Genomic DNA, 11,823 nt, shown 5'->3' on the forward strand with positions numbered 1-11,823 from the left:
CACAGGCATCCCTTGGAGAAAACACTAATTTCTACCTCAGATTATTTGATAAATTATGCATATATAAATGATAATAAAAAAGTTTAATAAGTCTTTCAAATGGCTTTTTTTCTAATCAAGAAAAGGGTAATTTAGAATGGTAAGTATGGTATAAAAAAAACACTTTAACCTAACTTAAAAATTTATTATCGATTCTTTAAAAATTTAATTTTTACTTTTTTTTATATATAATAATATTAACTTTAACATAAATTTAATAATACTTATAATGAATTAGTTTTGGTTATATAAAGTATAAAATTTCCTAAATTTCAACAAATATTTAAGACTTTAAAACCCTTTAAGATACAAAAAAAATTGATTTTAATTTCCTATCTAAATTTTTTTAAATCTATTGACATATATGTCAAATATTTTTAATTATTTACAACTTAAAAAACCGTTAAAGTTAATTTATAATATAGAAATCCATTAAAAATTTATAGCGATATAGCTCTATCTTAACCGTAGACTTGGCTGACGCAGCCTGTATGATTTTTCCTTCTAAACATTCTATTCATATAAAAATAAAAAGTGTCTTAAAACATTATAATTAAAAAAAATAGTATTATTTCTGTGAGAGTATTTATTTGAAAACATTCAAACTTTCTTAGAAATAACACAAAAACCACTTGGTATTATAATAGTAACTAAAAATAGTGTATATACAGGGTGAACCACCAGGAACTGCATCGATTGATTAAGGAAAAACTATGCATAGGAAAAGATTAAAAACTTGGCAACGTTGCAAGGTCGCTGGGGGACATATGACTAAAATATTTTGATAGTGCTGACATTTCCAGTTATCGGAAGTAGATATACCGGAAGTAAATAGTCAACTTTCTTATTTTAAATAGAACACCCTGTATATTCTTAAATTGTTGGATTTTGCGTAAAATTTTAAGAAATTTGATATGCCATATGGCATACTTCGGTATAATCGTTTTTGAAATATAATCAATTTGAAACCAGCTGTTTCTTGACTTTGAGAGGGTTTACAGGCGAATTTATTAAAAATGGAGAAAAACGGTTTTTACTTTCCTGTCTTAACTTTTCAAGGCCTACCAACTAATATAAATTTTAAGTCACGTCAACTGTCAAAAAAATTTCAAAAATTTTGAAAAGTCAAGAAACAGCCGGTTTCAACTGTTTATATTTCAAAAACGATTAAACCAAAGTATCGCATATGCCATACCAAATTTCTTAAAATTTTACGCAGAATCCAAAAATTTAAGGATATACAGGGAGTTCCATTTAAATCAAGAAAGTTGATATCTACTTCCGGTATAACCGGAATTGTCAGAAATGTCAAAATATTTTAGTGTGTGTCCCCCAGTGACCTTGCAACGTTGCCAAGTTTTTAAACTTTTCCTATGCATAGATTTCGCATAATCAATCGATGCAGTTCCCGGTGGATCACCCTGTATAGTACAAGACTACATAATATTTATTTACCCTTATAGCAGTTATAAACGTAAGATTTTATTTTCATCCAGTGTTTATTTTCGTAATCATTTTTATATTTCTCTTTAAATTCGTCTACTTCGTACTTTCTTGAGGCTCTTTTAGTTTTTATATGGTCCTTGAAATAAAATTTAATAGTATCCTTCTGCTTATTTGTCCAAGGGCTTGATCGGGGCTTTAAAATTTGTTTATCCTTAATACGCATTTTATTTTTCTTCTGAACTGTCTTTTTGTTAATTCCTAAAAATTATTATAAAAGTTAAGTTTAACTTGCGTTTTTAAAAAATGTAGTACTTATTTTAAAATTTAGGCCAAACTATTTGTCCTAATTTATTTAAATGAATACATCTGTAATAAACAATTAAATACTTAAACGAATCTTCATATTGCCTATTATGTACTTTTTATAATTATTCTTTAATACTTATTCAATATTTAGTATTATTATAGGTACTTTTATTTGATATATTTTATTATAAACACAAGCAAAACCTTAGAAAGAAGTAAGTTAATAAAGCAAGTTATAAGCTTGTAACCATAATTAATTAAAAAATAATAGCTAAATGTTTCACTAAGCAAAAAAATTTTAACAAACAAAAACTAAATGTTTAATGTCGTGGCTGGATAATAAAATTTAATGAACATTATCACTATTGGGTAATTAAAAGTCTTGGTTGTCAATGATTTTATTGAAGATATTTATTGAGGTATATATCGGTCAGGCGCAAAATAAAACTTTTTAGAGCTTACGAAGATTTATTTTACTTTCTTTATTCCGAAAGCTAAGCGTTTATATAAAAAAAGAAGTTTTATTGCACCTCTGGCCGATACGCCATGTATTTGCAATACGTATTTAAAAAGAAACTTGTCATTACTTACCAGAATCATCAGATGCATCGGTATAATTTTCTTCTAATATAATTTCTTTTGATGGCAATCTAGAAGACTTACTAATTTCTTCACCAGCATCTTTCTCTTCAGTTTCAGTATCGGAATCAGTTTCGATAGCATCGGATATTTCAATATCTTCTAAAGTTTTTCCCTGATATTTTTGAGCTTTACCGCTATTTATTGTTAGCAACATTTTAGAAATTTTAGCAGTTTCATATACGTCTTGTGAAAGCCTGTAAAAATATTATTATACACGTTTTTGATTAATACAATGCGTCAATTGTATGCGTTAATTAGAAAATAAAATTTATTAAACCCGAACGCTTAGTTTTTAAAGAAATCGCACACTTTAAAGATTTATTTTCAGAATAATTATGAATACAGAAACCTGGGCAAAACTAAACTGACGCATCTGAGCGATAAAAAAAAACTAATCGTTGAAATTTAAAGAATGTTATTGCCCGCTTTACAGCCGTACTGTAAACAGGGTTGTATATAGGGTGGGCCAATGAAAACGAAACTGAGCCAATTTTATATACCTCAGGGTATTTACGAAAAAACACTTGGATCCGTCGATTTTTAATTTTAGGGCAAAATATTTTCGTTTCATACTATTTTCAAAATATTTACAGTTAAGAGCAGTATTTTTGCATTTTTTACATGTTGCATAAACCAAACTATTTAAGTTAGGAAAAAAGCGGTTAGCACTTTTCTATTTTAACTTTTTAACAGCTATCTATTAACAATGAAAAACCTTAAAAAAATCGCTATTTTATTTTATAATTTTTGAAAAGGAAATTGACAGTTGACAGATTTTTTTTAATTACCAGCGAATAAATGTTACAAAGTTAAAATAGGAAAATGCTAACGGTTTTTTTCCAAATTAAATAGTTTGGTTTTTACAACATATCAAAAATGCAAAAAGTATCATTAACCATGATACTGCCGATATTTTGAACGTAGTGAAAAGTAAAGTGAGATTCAGAAATCATAAAGTACTCAATAGGACTCCTAAAAATAGGTATCACTTGACCCCCCTTTCCATTGAATATTTTAGGGGTGAGTGTCCCCCCGTTAGATGGTTAACGTTCAGGGAGTGAAACTGACAAAAAACTTTCCCCTAAAATCAAAATTTGACGGGTCCGAGTGTTTTTTTGTAAATAACCTAAGATCTTTAAAACTGGCTCTCTTTCATTTTCATTGTCTTACGCTATATATTAATTATTATTATGGGCTGAGAAGAACCAAGGTAAGATTTACCTGACCTCAAAAAAATAGTCTCGTTCTTGATTTCGAGACCAAGCGAATTTTTTTTTATACGAAAAACGTTTACCTTTTAGTTAAATTTTAATGTAAACAACGGATGTTGCATCTGCATTGGACATTGGTTCTAATATACTAAGTCAGTTTTAAGTTTTATTTAACAATAGTTTTCAAATAAATACTGTAAAGTTAGTGTATTGTAGTTCAAAATCATAAAAAAATAATTTTAATGTAACTTTCTATTATTGCTAGGAGTGAATAGTAATACATGCCTATGCAACAGCCTATATCTTAACGATTACTGTGAATAAATTATTATTTGCTTACCGGTAGTAAGTAGCATGTGTTTTTTTGGTATGGCCCATAAATCTCGCAAACTGTTCAAATTCAGATTCAGTGATATTCAGAACTTGCAGGACAGTAGCTATCTGTTTCCGAAGTCGTGTTGATGTAAATAGCGTAGTATTAGATACTTCTGAATTTTCTGCCAATTTTTTTACAGTATGATAGCCACTAAGGTATTTGTCAGTAGTATTTGGATTCGCGAAAAGGTATGGATTTTTTTGTGATATATAGACATTTCTTTTGGCCAACAAAACATTTATTAATTCTTGAATAGTTGTTGAAAATAAAAGTGGAATAGGTTTGCTGCCTTTTCCTAAGGTCACTACTCGTTTGAAGCTCTTCGTTAGTATTTTCTCAGATTCAGAAAGGGCCTGTAAAAATTCTTCTTGAACATTTTGCATAGATACATCGATATAATTTTCTACTTTTAAGAACTGCACTTCTCCAATTCTTTTTCTGTTTAATAACAGCGTTAATGCTAAAATACATTCTGACAATAATCTAAAATCTGCTTTTGAATGAGTTGTACCCATTAACTTATCTCTAGCTTCTCAGGCTTGCCTTGATACGTAGTTGTTGAATTTCATAATATCAGTGGTAAGTGGCATTAACTTTGGTTTTTCATATTTATTTTCATTTAGGTTTTTTAATGCTAAACTAGATATCTCTGAACTCCAATGGTTTTCGAATATTTTTTTTAAACGTTTAATTTCTTTTAGGCATTTTTCCGAATCTTCATACGGTAGTAATTTGGTCTTTTTAATGAGAAGTTTGGTGGCCATATCGCAAATTTGTTTTAGAGTTGTGCCCATATGCAGCGCTAAGCTGCTTGCCTTAAAGCTTCGTGTTTCTTCATTATAACCACTTATTATTTTTGTTGCTGCAACAAAGTGGTCAAACATTTCTGGCTTTAATGTGTCAAGAAGGATTTGACATCCACTTGCTTCTCTCAGTGTTAATAAAAGACGGCCCAATTCTCGCATTTTGTTCGATATTACATTTTTTATTTGAGGCCTTCTATGTTTTCTTAAAAGGCTTTCGGCATAGCTGCATATGAGCACGTCTCCCATTGCCGCTTTAGAAATATCATCACTTCTCATTATCGGAAAAACCTCATTTTTTAATCTTAGGGATTCATAGAAATTACTGTTAGGACCCGTACACATTGCAAACATTTGTGCTGATGACAAGTGATGTTGTCGTGCTGTTAAAGATTGATCGGTTCTCAATTTGCACTTTTTTCTGTGTCGCTTCAGATAATTCCGACTAAAATATCCCAAACAGCTTTGACATACAATGTATTTATCTTTAAGGTTTTCGGAATTTGGAACAATTTCACAATTATGTTCTCCTTTTGGCCTTCTTACTGGTCGAATTATATTTATTTTGGAATTAGAAGTAAAATTTCCTTGTCTTAGAATGGCTTTTAACAGTAGCTTGCGTTTAGGATTTCTAGAACCTAATGAACATAATTCTTTAACCGCACCCTCATTTAAGTGATTTCGTTCTAAATGTCGAGCAAAGTGAGTTACGTCTCGATCGCAATATGGACATGTATTTTTTCGTGTCCACGGTCTAGTGTTACAAAAATGTTCCACTTTAGGTAAAGAATTTACAAATTTGCCAAATGTTGCAATAGTTCCATCTATATTTTTTGTATATATTTCAGATTTGTTACCTACAATAAAAGGAAATTCTATAAACATAGGCTAAGTTTAAATTATTCACCTATTGACCCACCCATTATGATTAAATAAATAAAATGCCATAAATTAACTATAATTTTTTTTTTAATTCCCTATTTATGGCTCTATAATTATTATTTGTAATAAAAGAAACAAATTTATTTATTTTTAATAGGGGAATCTGTTTTTTTTTTGTTGGAATGATAGAGAAGAAAGGAATAAAAATTTAAACATTATTTTCCACAAAGTCTATTATAAAATTAAAAATTTATCATTATTTATACGTTTTTTTTCGACCCACCCTTTAGGGTAGATCAACGAAAAGTTAACATCCTAGTTATTTTGATATAAAAAAAATGGTTTGTAAGGGTTGTCAGTTGCCTGCAGAAAGATCGAGCAATATTTTTATCGTAAAAATCTTTGCATCTGATTATAACTACCAAGTTTGAAGTTTACAACGTATCGAAGTGTGTCAAAATTTTAGGTCAAAACATGTGACCCTAGTTTTTAAAGCGGAATACAAAAAGATTAAATCAAAAAAGAAAATGTATAACAATAACATTTTTTTCTCATTGTGTTTTCATTTCTACCTTAGTTTTTTTAAAAACAGGGGTTTGGTTGGGTTGGATTTTAAAACAAGATGAAAATTGGCTGCATTTTCAAGACAAAACGGTTATAATCAAAGGGACGAAGGTTTGTTTTAAATATACCCGAAAAAAAAATTATAAGGGTATTATGGATAAATAAATCTGTAAAAGTTTGTGAAATATAGAGTAACAATGAAATCTACTTACCTATTGCAGTTTGGCTTAATCCTGAAGTGGAAGGGAATTCACTTAGTTTGGGACTCGGTTTGGAAGTTATATATTTTACGAAATTTTTGCCCTTGTTAAACTGTAAAAACGAATTTTCATTTTCCGTTTCCGAGGCACTACTCGTAGTGTCCGGTATGTACTCAGATTCAGATGATTGAAATGGTTCATCATCTGATGAGTCTATAAAAAATAAATAATAATAGGATAATTATGTAAGGTGGAATAAGTAGATATTTGTGTAAACTTAAAAATATTTTTTTTAATAATCATATTTAAGTAGGTAAAGTGTCATATTATAATAATGTACTTACATAAGACTTCTTTTGATTCAGGCATAGTTTCTCGATTTTCTGGTAAAATTTGTAATATTTTCTTATTAGAATCTTCTGATGAGTCTACAAAAAAAGAAGATATAAAATATAGAATAAGTATTTGTGGAAACGTAAAAACATTTTTTTATAAATAATACTTAAGCAGGTAATGTATAATATTATATTATTGCACTTACATAAGACTTCTTTTAATTCAGACATAGTTTCTGGAGGAATTGGTAAATTTTTCTTATTAGCATCATTTGATAAGCCTGTTAGAAAAATTAAATTTATATGCAATAATATTGGTTTTATGGGGTAAAGGACACAAATGTACTAAATTCACTTACATAAGACGTTGCTTAATTCGGATGTTTCTTGTAAACTAATGTTTGCATGATTGATTATTGATTCAGAAGAAAATGCCGCCAATGCGACAGAACGATGTTCTGGGAAAGAACATTTTGTACTCTCATATTTTGGTAAGTCTAATAAATTTGAACTTGTAACAAGCTCTAAAATTTTTTTTGATCTTGAACTCATCTAAAATAAAATTAAAATAACAAAAATAAAAAATAAAATATTTACACCTAATTTATTTCTAAAAAGGTATAAGTAAAATCTATAATTTATTTGTGACGAATTCATGTTTAAAAATGATTACAGTAGAACCCCGATGATCCGTGCGCGCGTTATCCGGGCGGCATTTTAAATTGATCATCCGTGCGCGGATTATCCGTGGCTGACGGCTCGAGATTGACAGCGCCGGCGCCGCCTGAATGCTGAAACCGTGCAAACGCTCGTCTCGGGAATCCCCAAGTTTCTTTCGGGGAATCCTTCGTTTATGTTTTTACCTGTTATCAAAGATAATACTACTACGGGAAGATAAACCATACAATGTTAAAATTTTGATACCCTCGATGGACTTTGGCTCCCGCGAGCCGATGTCCATCGAGAGAGCGTTAAACAGCGTTGCCGCGACACATGTTCGTCGAATGTAATTCTTGCCCGTGCGTCGCCGTCGCCCTATCATCGCATATCGGTGCCCTACTATGCGTGTACCATAACTACTTCGATGAATAGAATTTTATTGTTTTTCTTGCTTCGGTTTTATGGGGTTACTGCTTTTTGGGTTTATTTTTTAAAAATTGGTATTCCATAGTGTTTTAAAGTAAGCAAGTATACGATGTCAGGCAATGTATGCCAATACTTTAATTGTAGAGCAAATAGGAGACGAGATAAAGTAAAGTTATTTACATTTCCCTATAAAAACTCTGAATTATGTGAACGTTGGATTATCAACTCTGGTAAGTAAAAAAAACAAACATTTTTACCACATAGGTAGATTTTAACTTTTTTTAAATTGATAAATATAAATACATATTTATAAGAGAAACAAAACCAGATTTATATACACATACCTATAATTTTTATCTAGAAAACCTAGGTACCTACAAAAATAAAATTATCTTTAAAAGTCAACGCTTTAAATGTAGGAATTAAGGCATCCTAGAATATGTATGTACATAAGTATACCGGGTGTCTTAGGAAAGTGGTTCACCCCTATAACTTTTTTAACTTTTAAGTAAAAAAATTAAATTTGATAAGTGGGTGTAGCGGCCAAATTGGGATTGGCTGAAGTATTCAGTTGTTTTCTGTCACTTCCGGTTTAACCGGAAATGGCCCTAACTTTATTATTTTAAATAGGACCCCCCCCCCCCAATTTTTTTGACATATTTTAAGACGGTTATTTTATAATTTAGTATTCTATCAAGCATAAGCAATATTGTTTTATTCCTTAGGAAACTCCATACTTTTGGGCTTAACTCCAGATGTCCTGAAGACAAAACTTTTATGTGAGAAACATTTTTCCGACGATGATTACAGAACTGAGAAAAAGCACTATTTGAAATTGAACGCTGTTCCCAAAAAGTATTTTGACCAAAATGAAGATCAAAGCAATTTAAAGGTTCAAACTCCCACCAAGACCTATTCCATGAAAAAGCGCACCATTCCTTTTGAAAGTCCGATAGCTTCGAAAAAGCGCGCCTTTAATGAGGAGCTGGAACATCAAAATTCACAATTACTCGAAGAAATCATGGACCTTCCATTTGGACAAATGACTCCACGAAAAGCTAAATTAAAAAAGCGTATTTGCATGCAAAATTCAAAGCTTGTTAGGTATAAAAAAAAAATTATGAATTTAAAACAAAAAATTAAAAATAATAACAACGTAATGCTCCGAATAATGCCTTTATTGACGTTTTTGTCAAATTTTGCCAGAACATTTGTTCTAATGCAATTAAAAAGAGGACTTAAAAATACTTGGAACCTTAAAGAAAAGCAATTAGCTATATCCTTTTATTATAAATCTCCAACAGCCTATCTATTTTTACGCAAAAAAGGCGTTATATTGCCCTCGGTTGCCACCATTCGAAGATGGATAGGTAGAAATTTGTTTAAAACGGGTCTGGATGAAGGCATAAAAAACCATTTAAAAGTTAAATGTCAGACAATGACTGATAATGAAAAAAAATGCATTTTGGCATTCGATGAAATAAGTATAAAAGAACTAGTGGAATATAATAAGAAACTGGATTTAATAGAAGGCTTTGCGGACTTGGGTCCTTTAGGAAGAACTGCAAGAACATCCACTCATGCAGTTGTTTTTTCTATCCGGGGTTTATTTAAAAACTGGAAGATTCCAGTTTCCTATTATTTTTCACATGGTTCTATTAGCCAGCAACAGCTTAAAAAACTTATTATCAGCAATTTGGAAAACTTAATTGATATTGGTTTTGTACCTAGGGCCTTAGTTTGTGACCAGGGAAGTAACAACCGCGGCGCATATAAACTTCTGGGAATCACAAATGAGATACCATATTTTAAACTTAACAATACCCAAATTTTTGGACTTTTCGACACTCCACATTTATTTAAAAGTATAAGAAATAATTTTTTGACAGGCGTATTTAAACAAAACGACAAAATAATTAACTTTGATGTTGTTAAAAGGACATTTGAAATCGATAAATCTTCAGGTTCTGCTAGGGCTCTTACAAAGATAACCGAAAAACACATTAATCCCAACTCTTTCGAAAAAATGTCATGCAAATTGGCACTCCAATTATTTTCTAAAACGATGGCAGCTGCTATTAAAACATGCGTTGAAAATAAACAAATTAATAATTGCAAAGAGGGATCCGACACTGCAGATTTTATTTTGACTTTAAATAATTTATTCGATGCATTAAACTCTAAAAGACTATATGACAAAAACCCTTTTAATTGTGGTCTTTGTAATAAAAATATTCATATAATCGAGATTCTGAATAAAGCAAAGGATATATTTACGGTACTAAAAAAATTAACAAAAAAATTCGATGTAAAAACACAAACTTTTAAATTTAAAGAATCTAGACCCCCCTGTTTCAATGGACTTATTCAAACCATAAATGGCATTTTAAACTTATTTGAAGAAGAAAAAAAACATAACAATACATTTATTTTAACAAACAGACTTAACCAAGATTTTCTAGAAAACTTTTTTTCGGTAGTCAGGCAGCGGGGGGGTTGGAATTTAAATCCATCTGCTAAATCTTTTAGGCTTTCATTTCGTATTCAAACCATTACCGATTTAATCAAACCGTCAGAGTCTTCAAATTGTGAAGAAGATTTAGACCAACAATTATTACTGTTGCCTTCATCTAATACGCAATGTGAAGATACTAACTTATCAGACTCAAATTTGGACCATTCAAATAGTATTAATACAGATCATAATAATTCTGACATTGCCGAATCCCCACTGCCTTCTTCAAGATCACAGAGTTTATTTAGCGATGAAGTTAATCCAATGGGTTCATTGGAAGAGTGTGCCATTACTTATTATGCCGGGTATCTTGTTAAGAGAGTTGCTGATAAGTTTAATTGTAAAAAGTGCTTGACAGCCTTTCAAAAGTCCACTGAGTTTGTTTCAGAATTGTCGGATTCCAGACAACTTTTTTTATTGAATAAAAATTTTGGCGGGAAAAATGCAATATCTTTGATAGTGCCCTCTGATGAAATTACTAAATTAGTTCAAAGCTCATTTTTAGCATTTAAGCAACATTTCGAAACTTTTAAATCCGCAGAATTCGTATGTCAAAAAATTAAAGAGAAACTACTGATTTTAAACAATAACTGGTTGGGCAATAAAGATGATCCATGTTATAAACACAAGACATTTCTAATTGAACATTTAGTTATCACAAACATTTTTAAATTTTGCAAGTGGTACAAATGTCCAAAAAAAACACACACTCAAAAACTTAAAAACTTAGAGAATAAATAAGTATCATGTGACTAAAATCTTAGATGTCAATACAGTTTTGCAAATAGTTTTTGTAATTTTTTTTTGTCGTTTAAAATTAATAACTTTAGGAGAGGTCCCGACGGCGACGTCCAGACACCTTTTGGGCTAGTAATTCGTATTTTCTTAGACTTTTTAGAAATGTCCACCGAGGCATCTAGTTTTGAGTATTTTCATAAAACTATTTAATATCTTTCTAAAAGCATAGAAACATAAAAACTCTAGAAACGTTTTATTAGCATTATTATTAGTTTTTAATTTTATTATTAAGTTAGTAATCTTTATTTTTAATCATCTTTTTTTTTGTACAAATATTTACTTTTTTGTATTAACTTATAACTTGTATTAACTTGTAACATGTTTATTTTTTATGGTTAAACTAGTGTCCTATAAAAGTGCAGTTAAGTTGTTAAATAAAAATTCAAGTAGGTTTTGCACAGGAGTATTCATCATTAAAAGGGTATATACTACATTCGTATCAACAATATTTCTTCCCTGGTGTTTTTATTTTTGGTTTTATATATAATTTAATCAGATAAAATAACTTACCTGCCTATAAATTTAGCCGTTAGTTTTACTTAATAAAAATTATAAAATTCATACCTCCATTAGAAAATAATATATGACACTTTTTTTGTTAAATATTTATAGGTAACTAC

At 30.0% G+C, this 11,823-nt stretch overlaps 1 protein-coding gene across 1 annotated transcript; it reads right to left on the reverse strand.

Annotated features, from left to right (window-relative positions):
- Positions 1-3,535: 3,535 nt before the first annotated feature.
- Positions 3,536-7,381, reverse strand: LOC126749510 (uncharacterized). Its single transcript, XM_050459208.1, has 4 exons — positions 7,011-7,381; positions 6,814-6,897; positions 6,482-6,682; positions 3,536-5,680 (listed from the first exon to the last, which is right to left on the reverse strand). The coding sequence occupies exons 1-4, from the start codon at positions 7,033-7,035 to the stop codon at positions 4,554-4,556; spliced, it is 1,437 nt and encodes a 478-aa protein (XP_050315165.1). The 5' UTR covers positions 7,036-7,381; the 3' UTR covers positions 3,536-4,553.
- Between the last annotated feature and the right edge of the window lie 4,442 nt (positions 7,382-11,823).

Source organism: Anthonomus grandis, unplaced genomic scaffold, assembly GCF_022605725.1.
Source record: "Anthonomus grandis grandis unplaced genomic scaffold, icAntGran1.3 ctg00000164.1, whole genome shotgun sequence".
Taxonomy (NCBI): Eukaryota; Metazoa; Arthropoda; class Insecta; order Coleoptera; family Curculionidae; genus Anthonomus; species Anthonomus grandis.